Raw genomic sequence first — 19,343 nt, forward strand, 5'->3', positions numbered from 1 at the left:
TCAGCAAGTGAGTCTCCTTTAAATTCCATAGATTCCACTGGTATACGTATGTGCCTCAAACAAACAGTGCAGTGCCCAACATTTCGCAAAAATTCTGATTCAAATATACATTTTGCTATGTTAAGTATGCATTTTATTGGACATTAAATTTAGGTTTGAAATGCTACACGTCATGCAAGCAATTGTATTTTTATTTAATGCAGAAAGTGTAAACGACTAGGGCTGGGTAAAAAATATCGATTCTCCGATTTTAATCGATCTTCAGTTTAACGCAACAATATCGATTCGGGAAATCCCCGGGAATTTAGAAAAATGTTTTATTTCTTAAACATGTTTGAAATTCTTAATAGATTTCACTGTTGCACATTTAATCTTTTTATTTTTTTACAGTAATGTGCATTTTGCAGTTTGTTTACATGGTGTACAATGGATGCACATATTTATGACTTCTTGTTAGTGTTCATTTAAAATAAAAGTTGTTTAAAATAAACAACTGTGTGCACCCTATTATTAATGTAGATGTGTATTTCAGTAATAAACTTAAGTAGGAGAGTTTCAGTTACCAGCATTTATATCAAAATATGGATCCCATGTCTGCAAAACTAACATTTTAAATGAAATATTGATAGCTAATCGATATCGAATCGAATCGAATCGAAATCGGAATCGAATTGAATCGAAACCATAAAAATAAGAATCGAATCGAATCGCTGAATTGGTCACAATACCCAGCCCTATAAACGACCTGTTGTAATATTTAAAACCAGATAAATTAATGTGTCTGTATGGATGGGCAAGACGTAATAACTTTTTGTAAAAATTATGAAAAAATATATATATTGTTAATCTGATTAACAAGGCATAATAAAACATAATTGACAGATTAATCAATCAAAATAATCAATAGTTGCAGCCCTAGTTAGGCTCTAGTCACTCCTGGGCCTCTCAGTTTGCCAGATGCAATCTCTGGGTTAATTAAATTTAAAGTCCTGGGATCAATTTTTTATATTTCTATTTTAATTTCTATTTCGTGTTCATTTTCCAGTTTCTAAAATGCATTATGCTAGTTTAGAACATGCAGTACTTTGACCACACGCACCAACCATTACCCTACTACCATATAAAGTTATTGTCTTTAGTTTAAACTGATTTGCATTCATATGTATATTACCACCTATTGGACAATTTGATTTGATTTCTTATTCCTTTCTCCTGTGTTACATTATGCTAGTTTACAGTCTGTCCAAGTATGTTCCTGTTATGCTTATTTACACACTGTCCTATTTTCTACTCTAATTGTGAATAAAACGACATATTTTGCTACTTCAGCTGATCTGTGGCTCTGGTTTTTGCTGGTGCTGTGTGTTCAGCTCCTCCAGAATCCACACAGAGCCACTCACAGACTGGAGCAGATGATAAAATTCTTTCAGAAGGTGATCAGGGAGCTGTTCTCCACACTTCTGTCACTCCTGCTCACCCTAAACAAATAATCAAAAGCATTTATTTAGTCTGATCCTAACAATACAATCCAGTCATGACTGGTGAGATTCAGATAAGTGTGTGTCACTGGACACCTGTTCATTGTAACCAGGGGTGGCTCTCAATGTTGTCTAAACTGGGCCGATCTGATGCCGATGCACTGAGACACCAGCCAATCAGTTGACGGCACTCTGTTACACACAACACAGTCTTCAGAAACACAAAACAACACACTTCACCTGGATCTGGATGTGATTTCTGTCTCTTGCCTGTAGACAGCTCTCTAGGGAAGAGCAGTCTGCTTCTGGAGGTGACCCTCCGTACGCCTCTGAAGGGGAAACAACCGCACAGGATGTTGTAGAGCGTAACCCCTACTGACCAAACCGTAGCCGGTCCTGCATGATAGCAGTGCTGCCGAAACCACTCAGGAGGGGCGTATTCAAGAGTGCCTGAGAGACCACAAACATCCAATCAAAATGTTCCAGTTCAAACTAATTCCGATCAACTTAGGGAGGTCAAACCAACCTGCAAAGTATTTGTAGGCCGAGTCTTTCAGCAGATCTCCACAGCCGAAGTCCAGCAGCTTGATGTCATGTGACTCTGTGGAGATCAGCAGGTTCTCGGGCTTGACGTCCCGGTGCAGGACTCCGCGGCTCTCACAGTGTTTGAGAGCGGTGATCAGCTGCAGCAGGACCTTCTTAGCCAGCTTCTCATCCAGAGATCCGTTCTCCTCACAGAAACTCTGGAGATCCTGGCAAGGAACTGGACGCTCCAGGATCATGATGTAGCGTCTGCGGCGGTCAAACCACTCCACCAGCTGCAGGACGTTGGGGCAGGCAGGAGCTGAAGTGACCAGGGTCATCAATGCCACCTCCAGCGGCAGACGACCATGACCTTTCTGCGGTGACAGATGATCCATTATATCCAGAGCTGAATGCAGATGAGACAGAACAACAGATTCATGCTGAACTTACAACTTTCAGCTTCTCAGGCGTCCTGCCTTTGGAAACGTACTTGATGGCAACCTGTAAACAGATAAACCACACTGAATGATGACATCCACTGATAGCAAGCTGTTTGAATGAAGGACGGAAGAAAATGTCTTACTGGTAGTCCGTCAGACCTGCGGATCCCAGCATACACAGAGCCGAATCCACCTTGCCCCAGCAATCGGCCCTTTGCATACGCCTCTGCAACAAGATCACAAGAAATGTCTTTTAGAGAAAACATGTCAAAGAACATTTTCTATTCATAACTGAGCCATAACATCTTTAATATAAGGCTATCCTGACCTCTGCGGGGGCATTTGGCAGGTCTTCTGTGTGAGGTGGACAGACGTCCATCCTCCTGGCTGCCGCTCTGCCTCTTCCTCTTCCTGTGAGGCTGATCTGTGGACACAGAAACAGCCAAATCAGAGGACAGAGGAGCTATAAATCCTGGTAGCTCTTGGCTCAGGGGCTGGTTTTGGTTGGGCAGCGGTTCCTGATAACGATCACCAGAGCCACGTCTCCCATCCTCCTGACCAGCCGTCTGGGTGAAAGCCACACTCCTGGACTTGGAGCGACCTGAGGCTAAAATATTACATACATGCAGTGCTTAATATTGTTTTATTAATAATCAATGTCAGTGGTCACATCAAATTTGCTGCTTATTGTTACTTATTTCTTTCAACTATCTTTTAGGGCTTCATTTGTAATTAAGCAGCTCTGTAGTTTAATTATAATTGTGACAGGGAATAAAACTCATATTTCTATATTTTTTTTGATTCTGTTTAGAAAAGGTGTGCAGTTTATTTCAATTACATAGAATAAAAAATAGACATGATCACTTAGCTGGGAAGAAAATTGGACTTGAATAGGTTAACTTGCACAATTGTATTCACATAATTTAGTCAAGCAATGTAAGTTATATAGCATAACACACCAACAGTAAATAGCCTAAATGCAGTGATGGGCAAGCTACTTGGAAAATGTAGTGAGCTAAGCTAACAGTTACTCTTCATTAAATGAAGCTTAACTACACTAAAGCTACAGCCTTTGGTAATGTAGCAAGCTAAGCTACAGCATCATGGCAAAAGTAGTTCACTACATCTAAGCTATTTTTTAAAATTTCATTTTTCTATTGAACCAACATCATACAAAGTCAGTGCTCTCTCAGTGATCAATTAAATTGTCAGTCATACAGGCATGCAAGTTCAGTTTAATTGTTTATTCAACCACTCTTCCAAACCAATTTGGCAACAAAAATCTGTATCATGTACAGGGCTGGATTTATCTCATATTCTGGGGGGTTGAATTCTTTCTTGAAAAAAATAAAAACAAAAAAGCAATGGCACCAGTCTCACAATATTAAACGAATAAAACAGGGAAAACACAAAATTTGTAAATAAAATAATTTTATACATATTATTGAATAACATAGTCTATATATGGATGGGTGTTCGTCAACTGATTGCATGTCGTCAGAGTTTACAGTGTTGACAGCTTCGTAATAAATAGCCTAAAGGAAGCGCTGTAGATTTGTTGTATATAGCTACTAAAATATGACAGACCGCACAAAAACAGCACTTTAATTTACTGCCGTGTTTGAACAAAGATAGTGATTGATTTCATGAATACAGGAGCCTGATTTTTTTAATTGTCAGAATCTATAGTACATAACAAATACAAAAATAAAAACAAATCACAAACTTTTGCAGTCAAGACTGTGAATAAAAGACAAGTGTGGAATGTAAGCCAGATTTGGCCCAGACTCTGTTACTATCTGGGAAGCAAAGCTAAATTCTATTGTAAATTTGTTAACTGACAGTAAGAATATATAACCGAATCAAGCGGCTATTTTCGTTTGCAGAAGGTAAAATGCATTAACGTAAAAATTTAACCGACAGGTCACAGCGGCTAGGCCTATAAGTCACATTTGTGACCCTGGACCACAAAACCAGTCATAAGGTTAAATTTTACAAAACTGAGATATATACATCATATGAAAGCTCAATAAATAAGCTTTCTATTGATGTATAGTTTGTTAGGATAGGACAATATTTGGCCGAGATACATCTATTTGAAAATCTGGAATCTAAGGGTGCAAAAAAATCAAAATACTGAGAAAATCACCTTTAAAGTTGCCCAAATTAAGTTCTTAAAAATGCATATTACTAATCAAAAATTACATTTTGATAGGTTTACAGTAGGAATTTTACAAAAAATCTTAATGTAACTTGATCTTTACTTAATTTCCTAATGATTTTTGACATAAAAGAAAAATCAATAATTTTGACCCATACAATGTATTTTTGGCTATTGCTACAAATATACCCCAGCGACTTAAGACTGGTTTTGTGGTCCAGGGTCACATATTATTATATTCTGAAATAAACAGGCCTACAGCATAATGTTATGACATTATTTCCCTCACTCCACAACAAATCCTTTAACTTTAATCTTATTCAGAACAGAACAATGATGAAATAAATAAATAAATAAATTTGCCTAAACAATCCAAAACAAATTAAATGTGAAAGTAAAGATGGGCTTATGTAGACTACCTCTCTTGCCACAAATACAAATGTTTCCATATCTGCAATGTATTTGAAGCAAAATTATTATGCATTGGGTAAGCTTTGTACTTCATGCACGTCGACGGAAAATATCATGATGAGCAAAAATGTGCCACAGGACCGGTGGTCATGCTGAACTGCATGTTATACACACTATTTAAATTGACTAGTGTAACTTTTGGGTGACTGTGTTTTATTTTTCAAATGAACATAGTGTGCGCGTAAGACAAGACACCAGCGCGACCAAACAGCTGAATATCATATTCTGTCATGTTGGTCATAGTAAAGGCATAATTTGCTACTGCAAAGTCCAAAGCAGTTTGAAGTATTCAGAATATTAGCAAAGATTATTATAATTCGTTTAGACTAGAACACGGTTTCATTCTTATTTTGCTATGGAACCTGGACGTTTTTTGTTTGTTTGTTTTTACTAACGAACCGAAATATTTTGCCTTTCGCCATGAATTTGACACCCACTCTCTGCCCATCTTGTACTTCTGAGTTTGAGATCTTCCCAGAGCACTAGCCTGCTTCAAATACTAAAATCAAGGCGCCCATCACTAGCATTGCAGATTATACAGTTTTCTGTTGCTATGTGGGCGCTCAGTTTTTTTCTGACATTTAGCTAAAATATCGACAACAAAAGTCTCGACAACCAGTGCTAGACTAAGACACACTTTTCTCATATCTTCGAATGCAAAAAAAAAAAAAACATTAGCCTTTATAAATGTACTTTCAATCAACACTTCTTTATTTACCTCAAGTCTGCAAACACGCTGAGATGCTTCAAACTGCGTGCCGCACTTCATTGACGAGAGAGGCGGGAGGAATAACACGGTTTGACTGACAGTTTAATGAGCCAATGGCATCACGAGGTTTAGTGGCGGTGGCGTCGCTTACTGACCCAGGATCAGTGATCCGTAGCAGTTATATTTCCGATTTGAGCTTAAAGTATAGAACAATATATAGCTTGTAGCTTTTGTTGACGCTACCGCGTTACTTGATCAAAATAATAGCTTAGCTACTGAAAAGCTATTTGATTCAGAAAACAGCGACGCTACCACCACGCTACTGAGAAATGTAGTTAAGCTAGTAGCGTCACTACTTGTAGCGACGCTACTGCCCAACACTGCCTAAATGATAAATTAAACATTTACCTCGTCTTTCACCCATGAGAGCCATTGACATGCTCCTCCAAACTCCTCCAAACAAGAAAACACACAAAAAACAATATAAAACTCCTTAGAAATACTCCTCCAAAAATAAATAAAGAAAATGTAAAAAAAGAAAACAAAATTAAAATAAATTAAATACATTAAAATAAACTTTTTTCCAAAATAAGAAACGAACAACAAAAATTTCCACAGAAATAAATACTCAAGCAAATAATACTCTCCTCAAAGAAAATATCCGCCGATCTCCTTCTGAAATAAAAGTCGTCGTCTTCTTCTCAGGGATCCTCCGATGAGCTTCAAAAACCACAAGATTTGCACAGAATATAGTCCGCAAATGTCGCCTCGTCTCACAACCAACAGACAGCAATGGATTCCAGTGTTTATATATTCAGTCAGAATTCATAAGGCGCGTCGCTATAGTAACTAAAATACGAACCACCCACTGATCTATAATAGAGAACTGGATTGCTCATGACGTCATAAAAGTGAAGCCACCGCGCCGCCATATTAGTATTCCCTAGTATTCGCATACATTCCATTGAATGAATAGGAAACTATACGATTTTATTGAGAAAACATCATATAACAAGTCAACGTTTCTATATCTGAAGTCTCACTGTACATTTTCACAATGCAAACGTCCTAAGCATGTAAACGGTTAATGTTGGGAATTCCCTCTGCTTATTAAAAATGTACGTTCATAGCCTACATTACAGTCGCGTACATCAGATAAACAAACATCATACGATCTCAGTACAGTTATTCACGGTTTATGTCATTTTGTTGTTTATATTCCTACAGTAGACTAACTGCATGTTTCAACAATATTTAACAGTAACGTTATTCGTTTTGAAGCAGATAATGATTTGTTCGTTAAATTAATAATTAATTAAACATACACAGCATTTTACTCAGATGGAAACGGTAATGTTAGTAAATCATTACAGAATTTGCTGATCTGAAGAGTCTGAAATAGATGTTGCCCAATCAGGCACATTAAAAATACACACCATGACTCGGAGAACACCGCTGACTACAAATGGTACGGACTTAAAGACATAAGCTTTATTTCAAAGATTTGAATTTCAATATAACGAGCAATATAGTAACAGAGACTTGTATTATTTACTGTATAATCGAATCAATTTCAGATACTAATACCAGATATATGGTACTGTGTATTATTTCCTGCATAATTAGGTACATAAAGAAATATATTTAGTGTTGGATCAGTAACCCGTCTCTGTAAGTGCGCAGCTGACACACCCACCTGAACGATTTCAATATATCGCTTATCCAGCCCGAAAAGACCATAAACATTCCAGTAAACATCTTAAGTAAAAAATTAATTTACATACACATATCCTAAAAACTAATCCTGTGTGAAAGATACGCTTCAAATCGGGTGATTTTAGGTCAGCAATTTACATGTGACTCAATGGTGCTCTCTGCAGGTAGGGAATAGTAAGATGGCGGATCGAACACTTCCGGTGGCTTCACTGCCTAACGGCAGTTTAGAACGCAATGAGCAATCCAGTCATTATATAGATCAGTGGAACCACCGCTTACGTCGCGTACGTCTAGTATAGAATAGTATAGCGATATGTGGAATATGCCTGCATTTTGTTCAGTTCTGCAAGCTCACTGATCCTCTCATAATAACAAACAAAGTGTAGACGGGTGTAAATAAGAGATTCATTGTGCAGTGTGTTGGGAGCTTCGTTGATTATAATGGAATGCGATCAACTAAGATGAGTTCCTGAATGAATCAGCAGTTCAAACGAATCAATTTAATGAATCATTCAGTGATAAAATCAGTGACTCTCCGCCCCCTACTGGCATCATTTCTGTATAATTTTAAGTTATTTAATATTTCTATATTCAAAACATTACCCTCAACATAATTTGTGAATTTAATTGCACTCATGCCACCTCTGAGCCTCATAAAATGTCTGAAAACACATTTTTGTATTCTTCTATGACACCTCTATAGGACAAATTAATTTTGTTAATACTGATTTCATATGATTGGTAACTTATTCTTCTGATTCTACTTGCTCTTATTCTATTGTTTCAATTAGAAATAAAAAAAACCTTATTTTTTGAATTTGACAAGACCACATGCTTTTAATAAAATTAGAAAATTAGAATAAAAAAAAGCCCCTGTAAATCATTTTTAATGGGAAGGCAAATTTTTTAATCAGATTTTTTTTTACTCCACTTCTAAAAAGAAAAGTGTGCAGTCCTGTAATTGAGGGTACAAAAGACAAAGCTTTAATCGGATGCAATGGAACAGTATGTGACATTAAAAGTGAGAGGAAAATATCTTTTCTAAATACAGTCAGTCCACTACCATTGCACTGGAAGTTTGACCATTTTAGGCCTATCATGATTGTCTCCAAATGGAGCGTTAGAAACATACAGCAGAAAAAGACGAATATAATGCATACTAATACTGTATGATAGAAACCATGTTAGCAAAGACACTGAAAATCTCAAAAATAAACAGTTGAGTACAAATGAAAACTTTTACAACACCCCACCACCTCAAGTGTGAACTTCAAAACATCAAGAAAAAAAAAAAAAAAAAAAAAAAAAAAAAAGTACAGAAAACAAAATTTGGTTTACAATAATATGTGGTGTACAAATCCTGAGTAAGAACTCTCAAAAACATTAACACTATTTTATGTAGTTAAGGCAAACAGTCTTATTTTTAAAACATGAGTAGAAGAGGTGGAAAAGTGCAAGTGAAACTTAGGAAAAAAGGCTTAATTGGTGCTGAAGTGCTCTTGAAACAAATAACTAAGATTAATCTCTTTGGCTGATGGGTAATATTCCTGCAAATCCTGGATTACACAATATTGCATACGGACATTTCTTCCCATTATCCATTATAAAAAATTTCCCAACATTTTATATACTTTGAAAAATGGATAAATACTTTGTCTCCCATGTAAAATATAAATAGCCAATATTTATTCAAATGCATTGTAAGGCAACAGTGTAAGACAGAACGCGCCAAACGAACAGTTTCACTGGAAAGATCAAGTTTGATAATCATCTTTTATTTTTTTGTATATCTTGGACGCAAAGTTACTCTTATGGCTTGAATTGTTTTGTCTCAAAATCTGCTTTAAAACATTGCAAAATTGTAGCAAAAATCCAACTATGGATACAGTTGCCCTCAAAGCATACAAATATCATTTCAACAAATAATAGATCATCTGTGACACCCATAGGATCAGCTCTGATACGCTGAAATTTACTCAGGAGTTGGCTCTGACCCCTCACTTTTCAGATCATTCTCCTCATCGCTTTCCACACCAGAGCGTCCAGTTGTACGACGTACGTTGACAGTGAAGTCTCCACGCCTGGACAAGACAAACATAGCACTAAATATGTGGCACACAAATTCACAGTAATGTTTCAGACCGATTGTAAGTGACATTTGTGGAGGAATGCTGCTTTGATGATATGCTTTGTCATATCAGAGTACGTACCTGAGCTTGTTCTTTAGGGTGCTGACCTCTCGGTTCATAAGAGTAGCAGATTCTGTGGCATCTTCCAGCTCTCTCTGCAGCTTCCTGCGGGAGGCGTTGACACGAGCTGCTTCCTCCTCGGTCTCCTCTAGCTGCCTCTTCAACTGCTTCATGCGAGTGTTCAGCTTCTCAGTCTGACGAAGATCATTACAATACAAAGTTATAATGATACTAATTTAAATTAGCTGTACGGACACAAGTGGATCAAAATCATCTATAGATCAAATCAAGACTCTGCCTTGACTTTGCAGTAGTTTAAACAAGCTTGCTGTAAAAAATTAATTGCACAACTTACCTCATTTTTGTATTGCTCAGCATTGCGTCTCTCATCTTCAACCTGCAGTAGGATCTCTTTGAGTTTTTTCTCCACACGCCGCACCTGTTTAGAGGACTGCTGCCTCTCCCTGACAAGTAGTAAATGAAGTTTGGATTAGAGATACAAAGTAAAATATAGCCATTACAGGGCTTAAAGTGATTTATTGCATTTAAGCACATATGGAAAAAGACATTACATAATATTTATCAAGCCTGTAAACAGCTAAATCAATCATTTAAAAAGGCATTTTTGGCAAATCTAGGTAGTTTACAAAAGAAATGTTTTTTTTTTTTTAAACTATGATTGTTATAGCACCAGCGGTGGTCCGATCTCATTAAAACTTTGCATGCTTGTTTAGAACCACCTGTCGCATGTGCTCACCAGGTTTCAAGTTTGACTTTTCGTTTAAGGCATTAGGGTATACTTGAACAGGCCCCTTTTCTAAACGACCCAGTTATAGCTTCCCAAAGGGTAAATTCACTTTTTTTTTTTTTTTGGATAATTGACAGAGTACAGAGAAGTTGTTTGAGTGAAAAACCTAGGACTATTTTGCACAAGTATTTTATTTTATTTTACATTTTCTCAATCATTTAACAAACGTTTGATTGACAGCAGTTGTTCTGGAGTTAAAGTTGTTCAGAATGAGAAGGTCTATCGTGTATGAATATTGTGCGTATGTGTGAAAAATGGTGAATCAGACAATCCTTCATGCCCCTAAAAAAAAAAAAAAAAAATATAACAATTTAGCATTTTGTCTGGCATGAGCTAAGTATTCCAACGACATAAGACACTTGTGCCTCTGACGAATAGGTTTGGAGTTACCAGTGATTTCCTACTTTTGCTGTAGCGCCCCCGTGAGGGCATTTGGGGCGAGCCTTGGTGACTTTGTAGATGGCAAGTGTAAATATTTTTATTATTAAAAATGTACAAATCTGCATTCAAAGTAACAAAAGTGATTCAGTCATGAGCAGTGAGATTTTGATTAACACGAATGACATTAAAATAGATTATTATATTAGGAATATTAGACTGCTGCCACTTTAAGAGCTACCCGGATCCAATATACAGTTTCCAGTTTTATTTCTCAGCCGTTTACATTCACTTAAGACCTAAATTACGATGTTAACAAGGATACTTGCAAATATGGGCATTTTGACACAAACGTGTGCATTTATTTAATCCTTCAAGGCCTTTAAATGGGCAAAAATAATGCTGTTCAATACTTCCCAATTTTGCTGATTGCTTTCAATGGTTTAAAAATGACTTGTTTTTAAACCACAATGCTTAAAAACGCATTCAAATAAGTTTGTGACCATGTAGCTCAGCAATGTCACATGACCATGTTACCACGATAGAATGAATAGTCCATAATCTCTACCAGTTGCCAAATTTCCAGTTAATGTGTAGCAGTATATTATCGCCCACCCTTAGTTTGAAAGTTGCTGCCAATAAAACAAACACTCACTTCATCTCAATATCCAACTGCTCTTCGAGCTGTGGGATCTTGGCCTCCAGGGCAGCGATGGTGGACTTGTACTTGCTCTTCACAGTTGTTTCTAATTCCTGAAGCTTCTGCTTTAGGTCTTTGTTCTGGCGGTCCAGCTGAGACCTCAAGCCCTCCAGACGCTGGCTATTACCACGCTCTGCAGTCAACTCCACTGTAAACTGCTCAGCCTGACATTGAACCAAAATAAAGCCACAGAGAATCATGATGAAACCCATTTGAAGTGTTCACAATCTCAGCTGTCATCTCACAATGCTCTTGATACTGTACCTGCAGTGTTGCCTTCTTCAGTCGATCATTGACCAGTTCCACATTAAGATGTTCTTCCTCAAGTTCCTCCTCAAGCTGAGCAATACGTGCCTCCAGTCTTCTCCTCTCGTCGCTGCTCAGCGAGCTGACACAGAAAAAGAAAACACCATTTAGACCACTCAACACAGAAACACATTCCCATAACACTTTGATTTTCTAGGACTTGTTCAGGATACACCATCAGATAATACATCACAATAACAACAGGTAACTCACTTCTTGGCATTCTGGCTATTGATCTCATCCTGCAGCTCATCTCGCTCTTGTTGGATTTGTCTCTTTGCTCTGTCAGCAGCAGCCAGATCCTACAGAGACAAAAAACAAAACACGTTTTTCCACATTCATATTCTTTTGTAAAGAATCCTATTCTTCTAAACGAACAAATATTCAAATTGACCCTAGTTGCAGCACAAATCTGTTCAAACAAGACAAACCTCGTGCAGCTGCATGATCTCAGCCTCCATGCTCTTGATCTTGCGCTCATTTTCTTTGGCCTGGTTAAGAGCCTCTTCTCTGGACAGACGCAGATCCTCAAACTCTCTCATCTGATCTTTCACCTGGGCCTGTAAAGCAAGGTGGAAATGACATGGATTAATGAGCCTGTATGCATGTTTCATATGGATTACACAATCTAAGAATTTTTGTTTTTTATTTGAATTAGTTCATTTAAAAGAAGAGATCACTCTCTATAGATATTTTTCATGTCTGTAAGGCAAGTATACACAGTTTTGAAGTTTCACACTCAAGAGACAGAGACGGCAGAAAGTGCATCTGGTTCACTTTATTTTTACAAAAAGAGCAACGTTTCTGTGTTATTTTAAGTGCACACAAATAAACTGTGTACTACTTATGTATTACTTATTTAGTATTTTAAGAGCATAACCAACTTTGGTTGACCAAGCCTCTTCTCGTCGACTAGCAGTTAGTCAACTATTCGGCAGCCCTAGTCCCTACCACTTTAAATTTAAAAGTGATGCCCATGCAGAATGTGTATGTGAATACCTGTAATTTCTTGAGCTGTTTGAGGGCCTCATCTCGAGCCTTGTTGGCGTTGTCAATCTGAGCAGCCAACTCCGACAGATCCAGCTCAAGCTTCTTGCGCACAGATACGGCCTGGGCCCGCTGTTTCCTCTCATCCTCAAGCTCCATCTCCATCTCACGCACCTGACATATTCAAGCATAACATTAGTAGTTGTACATTATCCCTCAGCCTTCCAACATCTCATGGATTAACATTATTCTGGAGAAGTTAGGCAGGTGAGCACATACCTGTTTGACAAGCTGCTTGCGTTTCTCCTCACCCTGCTCATCTCTGCTCTGCAGGTCTCTCTCGAACTGAGCCTTCATGGCCTGCATGTTGACCTCCAGGCGCAGTTTGGCATCCTCTGTGAGCTGCAGTTCATCCTCCAACTCTTCCAGTTGAGTCTTCATTTCTGCTAACTGCTGTTCCATTCCTCTCTTGGCTCGCTCAAGCTCATGCACCTTGAAAGAAAAGAACAAAAGATCTTTGTTGTATGCAATAAGTTAAGAATAAATCATGACCACCATTTTGGCAAACTTTCTGCTGAAGCACACCAGATAGTCACATCAATCAACTGATCCTAATGAATCTCACCACATGCAAATTACACAATAAAACACCTTTAGGGATTGCACATTTTCTATTAACGTAGGGCAGATAACTTCATAATTGATATAATTATGTACATAATCCTTAATGAATAATTACATCTTTAGACTTTAAATTAACGGATGTTTCAGAAATAGCTTGTGGACAATATTAGCCCTGTTCCAAAACAGATAGCATGTTATAAAGAATTGCCATCTAGGTTGGCATCTTATTAGGTTATGGAACAAAGATGTGGTTTTAAAGGGAACCTCGTTTTTAAGACTTGCATGGCTTAATATAACGTAAATGATGTCTCTTGAAATATGTAACAGAAAAACCCATAAAGGATTTGCATCATCTTAAATGCACATCATGTATACATATTTTTGACTATGGGGACCCCATGATTTTTTTGTTGTTGTTGAATACTGGCGCTGCCCGCTATTTTTACCACAACAAAACTCAGAAAATAAAATACTGATAGGCTGTCACAATATGCAGCTTTTGGTTAAAATTTTCAGTCCAAGTAAGTCTTCACTGCTTTCTTAGTGATAAGAAGAGGAGAAAATGATGGGAAGATGTCTGTGGAAGAATAAAACTACTTAAAGATTTGTCTGTTTTCTCCACTTCAGCCCTGATGCCAATGAGGCTTTTAGTAGACCATGGCTACTGAAAGAGCCGTGAATTGATTTAAGCGTAGACTTAAAACAAATGTCATATCATAGATTTTTCCCCACACAGAGTCTAAACACCCCAGGATATCAAGTGAAATCCATGCTGAGAAACTCAGTGGCTGTGATATCATGACAAGTGTCAGCATGTTTGCATTCAGCCAGGATGGCATCTAGGGCTTCTTGTCTCTGCCAATTGTAAGCGCTTTCAGTAGCTGTGGTCTACTAATGTGGCGTCACATAAATATTTTATTTTCAGAGTTGAGTATTCAGAGTTGTGTTAGGGGAAAAGAGAAAGTAGTGGTGCCAGTAGTTCACCGAGTGCAACCATTTGACACCATAGAAATGGCATGCTCCCCATAGTCTAAAATATACATAAAACCGTGTATTTTTTTAAATATTGCAAATCTCTTATGGGTTTCTACAATCTATTTCAGTATGAGACATAATTTATGCTATATAGCCATGTCTTAATACCCGGGGTTCCTTTTAAAACACTTTCCAGCGATATCGTATACTATTTGAACTGAACTGGATGATGATGATGATGATGATATCACTGAATTCATTGATGAACTGCCTTTAACTGAAAATTGATTTACAATAATGCGTTACTTACACACTGTTGTGCTGTTTAAATACGGTGCAGTTGCTTTGACACAATCTGTATTGTTAAAAGCGCTATATAAATAAAGGTGACTTGACTAAAATACATGCAAGACGTGTTTTACATACACTCTTGCCAGCGTCATCCTTGGATGACATTAGGTCCTCCATCTCAGTTTTGAGCTGCTTGTTGACCCGCTCCAGTTCATCCTTCAGGTCAGTAATGGTCTCCAACTCTCGAGTCAGAGTCAGGGTTCTGGTCTCTTTCTCCCGGGCCTCTGCCTCAGCACGATCCTTCTCCTCGGCATACTTCTGAGAGATGCTCTTCTCCTCTGCAAGCATCTGTACAAATTGAGGTATTTTGTAACTTAAAAAGACTGCAGGACTTTTCACAATAATAGAAAAACATTTCTGCACCATTTACAGTTTTTTACCTGGTCAAACTTCTTCTGTTTGCGTTCCAACTCCTGAAGGGTCTGGCGCAGATGAGCTTGGTCTACCAGGACATCATCTAGCTCCCGCTGCAGACGTGTCTTGGTCTTCTCCAGTTTATCGTAGCCAGCATTCCTCTCTTCCAACTGCTGCATGACGCTTTCCACCTCCCTCTGCAATTTCTTTTTCCCATCCTCTATGCTTTCCAGATTCTGGGCCTCTTGCTCAACCTTTTTCTTCATGTCTGCCAACTGAGAAACAAAAACAGTTCTCTCAAACACAAACTGCTGCTAGACCAGCATCATTATCCAGAAGAATGTGTCCATGGACTCAATGGCACACGCACCTGAGCTTGAGCAGTGTGCAGCTGCTTTTCAACATTTTTCTTGCCCTCCTCTTCTTCCTCCAGCATCTCTTTTAGGTTGTTCTGTTCATCCTCCAGTTGCCGAATACGAGTGGAGAGCGCAAGCTTCTGCCTGGTCTCTTCTTCCAGTAACGCCTAACCACAGAGAAAATATATAAAGAAAACTTTGTTTTTAGAGAAGTTCATTTATGTATATGTTTTTATCAGCAACATTGTTAAATCACCAATTTCTGAAAGTCCACTATTACTGTTTGAACAAACCGTAGTCACTCAGCAACTTCAAATTATAACAAAGTGTGTGCAATAGTGTATGACGGAGTTGTACCTGTGTGTCTTTAAGTTGAGATTCAACGGAAGAACAATCTTTTGCAGCTTTAATGGATTTGCTCTCCACCTTGCTCAGGGTGCCTTGAACAGCTTCAAGCTCCACCTAAACATTAACACACAACAATAAGATTTTAGAAGTAAGAACAAATTTGCACTAAAATTAAAGCACTAAAATCAAAGTGTAAAAATCTCTACAAGATTTTGTTTAAATACCTGCATCTTTGCCACTTTATCGGCGAGTTCCTGTTTCTGTTTCTCACTCTCTCCATGTTTGACCTGTAGCTCCTGGAGCTGTGATTCTGCTTTCTTCCTGCGGTGTTCGGAATCGTTTTTACTTTGTGACAATGATTTCATTTCGATCTGAAGTTCATTGCGTTCACTCTCCAGAGCCTGTTTAGTTTTTTCCACAGATGCTTTATTCTGAGGGACCCAACAGTGAAAGAGTTAGTCAATTTTCTGCACAGTTTGCTTTTGAGGATGAAAAGAAATACTACCTTAAAATAAATTGGTCACATATTAAAGACAAAAGTTTGTCATCTTTTTGTAAAAAGTGAGAGTGCTGCTGAATATTTTAATAGCGCCATCTTAATTGAGAAACACTGATAGGATCAGCACTAAAGTAAACATTTCAGCTTTTCCCATTTCCTATTTTTCAAAGTGATGGTCTAACCCTTTTGGACTGCTCAAGCTGTTCATTGAGCTCCTCAAAGGCCTGGTTGTGTTTCTGTCGCACTTCAGCCAGCATCTGTTCATGTGAACGAGCCTCATCTTCCAGAGTCTTCTTCAGCTGAGTCACTTCAGTCTCTCTCTTTGCCCTTCAGAGGAAGAGAAGAATCTTGATACATGATACTGCAGTATCTTTTTTCCCATAAGAATGACACGCCACCCTTTTGGAATTTATCACAGATAACACAACCACCATTACAAGACACAAAATAATTAGGATTATAGACCAGTTTCTGGCAGTGTAAAAAAAAATTGATTTGCATTTCAACATTTTGGGTAGTATATTCTCACAACTACAAGATTATATCTCTATATTCTAAAATCTCATCATTTCACCCTCGGCTCAGAATCAGGAGTTTATATGCCACACTTCTGGCTTTTGTCCTTCACAATTTGCTATTGAGTAAAATCAAGTTATAAAGTCCAAACCACAAGATATAAACTCGGATTTGCAAGAAAGTCAATTTAGGTAAAATATTGAAAATGTTATAGGTTTAAATAATATTTCATTCTGTAATTGTATGGCTATTACAATGTTCCCCATGAGCTGCATGTATGAAAATTATTTAGACCTACTGTTTAAATCAAAATTATGCTTTAATAGTAGGGTAATCACAGCAGGTTTTATCCATAGCATGTCTGCTGAACATCTGCGTTTAGCGCAATACATTTTTATCTTATTCCATGGATTTGACTCATTTCCCTCTACTTGTTACCAGTGTTTTTCCGCCCCCACAGCACGCATGCAGCTGCAAGTGCCGTAACTTTGATGTCCATTTCGAATCTGTCCATTTGATATTTAATAAAGCAATGTAATAAAGCAGAATCTCAAGTAATGACTTCACTAGCCCAGCGAGTTTTCCCTCATGGCTGACCTGAGTTCTTGTTGAGCAGCAGTGGAGTCCAGTGTGTCCTCAAGTTCTGTCTTCAGAGCCTCCAGTTCTTCTCCCAGGTCCCTGCGGTGTTTCTCTGCTTTAGCGCGAGCAGCTTTCTCCAGCTCCAGATCTTCCTGCAGCTCTGAGAGCTGGGCCTCCAACTCACGAATGTTCTTCTGGGCAGCATTCTTAAGAGCAGCTTCCTCCTCAATCCTACAATGAGAGAAAAGAAGAAAAAAAACAAAAAAACAAAATGTAGCCAGAAATGAAAAACGTTTTACTAAGCGAAAGTGTGAAATGGCAAACTAAGTGATGGACAGATGAAATAGAAGTTGAATGCTCATCCTCTAGTAACCCTGATAGGTTTTGTTGGAAGTTGGAACTCACCTTGCTAGTGCAGCCTGGAGCTCTTCCTCTTTCTTGGCCAGTTGGGCACGGAGCTCTGCGATCTGAGCCTGCAGCTCTGCAATCTGATCATGCAGATCTGTAGAGTCACCCTCCAACTTCCGCCTGCTCTTCTCCAACTCTTGCCTCATCTTTTCCTCCTTCCTTAAACGATCTAAAAGAGTGGGCATTTAATGCGTCAAAGAGAGTACAGTATGAAACTGGAAAACAGCAGCAAAGATGTACGTAGATGGGTGGGAAAAGAGAACACTGCAACATATCTTTGTTGCTGCAACTACAGTGTTTTTGTTACCAGCGTTATAGACAAGAGCGTTTTTTAAAATGTAAAGGACCCAAAAACACTTACCCTCCAGGTCGGTAATCATGGCTTCATGTTTGTTCTTGAGTTTCTGCAAACTCTTGGATTTCTCTTCCTCTTCAGCCAGGTTAGTGGTAAACTCAGAAATCCTCTCCTCCAGCTGCTTTTTCTCCTGCAAGCACAGATACCGACACACAACTATCAGAACCAGCACTAAATAGTTTCTGCAACAGATTACGTTTATTTAATACTTACCTAAATAAAGATATCATATAAAAGACATTTACATATAGTCTACAAGAGAAAATATCTGTTGAATTTATGAAAATGACCTGTTCAAATGTTTACACTTGATTTTTAATTTTTTTGGTTTAATGATAGTAGTTCATGAGTCCCTTGCTTGAACAGATAAACTGCCCACTGATCTTCAGAAAAATCCTTCAGGTCACAAATTTTAGTTTTTTTTTTTTTTTTAGCATTTGTGTATTTGAACCCTTTTCTTGAATGAATATGATTTTGAGAACTATCTTTTCACACTGAGGGACTCATATGCAACTATTACAGAAAGTTCAAACGCTCACTGATGCTCCAGAAGGAAAAATGAAACATTAAGAGCCGGGGGGTGAAACCTTTTTAATTTTTATTTATTATGTCCTCTGTAGCTTCTGAAGGGCAGTACTAAATAAAAATAAAAAAAAATTATATTTAGGCAAAGTAAGAAAAACATTTGGTTCAAAAGTTTACACCCCTGGCTCTTAATGCATTGTTTTTCCTTCTGGAGCATCAGTGAGCATTTGAACCTTCTTTAATAGTTGCATAAGAGTCCCTCAGTCCTTACTGTGAAAAAAAAAAAAAAATGGAAACACAGCTGTGGATCATTCAGGTAACAGTATTAAGAATTGAGCGCAACTTATTTTCTCTTGTGGACTACATGAAAACTTTTGTGAAATCTCATTCGGTTATAGGACACTTTTTGTATGATCCCTCTTGTTTTCATAAAGCAATTAACAATTTGCAGATTCTGCAAGGTGTATGTAAACATTTGACCTCAACTGTATATTCAGATTAGAAATTGAGAAAAGGTTCTTATTCAGAAAAAGTCTCAAATGAAGCAATAGCACCTTAATTACCGACTGGTAATTAATTTGAATG

At 37.9% G+C, this 19,343-nt stretch overlaps 2 protein-coding genes across 2 annotated transcripts in view; both read right to left on the reverse strand.

Moving 5' to 3' along the window:
- Nucleotides 1–1,578: 1,578 nt before the first annotated feature.
- LOC141347414 (serine/threonine-protein kinase pim-3-like) lies at nucleotides 1,579–6,217 on the reverse strand. The gene is made up of 8 exons (XM_073852423.1): nucleotides 6,193–6,217; nucleotides 2,970–3,044; nucleotides 2,772–2,924; nucleotides 2,587–2,669; nucleotides 2,454–2,504; nucleotides 2,005–2,377; nucleotides 1,749–1,928; nucleotides 1,579–1,670 (listed from the first exon to the last, which is right to left on the reverse strand). The coding sequence occupies exons 1-8, from the start codon at nucleotides 6,215–6,217 to the stop codon at nucleotides 1,579–1,581; spliced, it is 1,032 nt and encodes a 343-aa protein (XP_073708524.1).
- Nucleotides 6,218–8,461: 2,244 nt separating this feature from the next.
- myh9a (myosin, heavy chain 9a, non-muscle) overlaps nucleotides 8,462–19,343 on the reverse strand; it is a 28,142-nt gene continuing 17,260 nt past the window's right edge. Inside the window, exons 24-41 of the mRNA XM_073852200.1 lie at nucleotides 18,240–18,363; nucleotides 17,876–18,047; nucleotides 17,489–17,701; nucleotides 16,558–16,702; nucleotides 16,101–16,307; nucleotides 15,886–15,990; nucleotides 15,543–15,695; nucleotides 15,199–15,447; nucleotides 14,894–15,106; nucleotides 13,148–13,360; nucleotides 12,881–13,042; nucleotides 12,313–12,441; nucleotides 12,095–12,183; nucleotides 11,840–11,963; nucleotides 11,531–11,739; nucleotides 10,045–10,153; nucleotides 9,711–9,883; nucleotides 8,462–9,581 (exon numbers count right to left, since the gene is read on the reverse strand). Of these exons, the coding sequence (XP_073708301.1) occupies nucleotides 9,473–9,581; nucleotides 9,711–9,883; nucleotides 10,045–10,153; nucleotides 11,531–11,739; nucleotides 11,840–11,963; nucleotides 12,095–12,183; nucleotides 12,313–12,441; nucleotides 12,881–13,042; nucleotides 13,148–13,360; nucleotides 14,894–15,106; nucleotides 15,199–15,447; nucleotides 15,543–15,695; nucleotides 15,886–15,990; nucleotides 16,101–16,307; nucleotides 16,558–16,702; nucleotides 17,489–17,701; nucleotides 17,876–18,047; nucleotides 18,240–18,363 (2,898 nt within the window). The 3' untranslated portion in view covers nucleotides 8,462–9,472. The remainder of the gene's footprint in view (nucleotides 9,582–9,710; nucleotides 9,884–10,044; nucleotides 10,154–11,530; nucleotides 11,740–11,839; nucleotides 11,964–12,094; nucleotides 12,184–12,312; nucleotides 12,442–12,880; nucleotides 13,043–13,147; nucleotides 13,361–14,893; nucleotides 15,107–15,198; nucleotides 15,448–15,542; nucleotides 15,696–15,885; nucleotides 15,991–16,100; nucleotides 16,308–16,557; nucleotides 16,703–17,488; nucleotides 17,702–17,875; nucleotides 18,048–18,239; nucleotides 18,364–19,343) is intronic.

The sequence above is a fragment of the Garra rufa genome, chromosome 12 (assembly GCF_049309525.1).
Source record: "Garra rufa chromosome 12, GarRuf1.0, whole genome shotgun sequence".
NCBI classification, from domain to species: domain Eukaryota; kingdom Metazoa; phylum Chordata; class Actinopteri; order Cypriniformes; family Cyprinidae; genus Garra; species Garra rufa.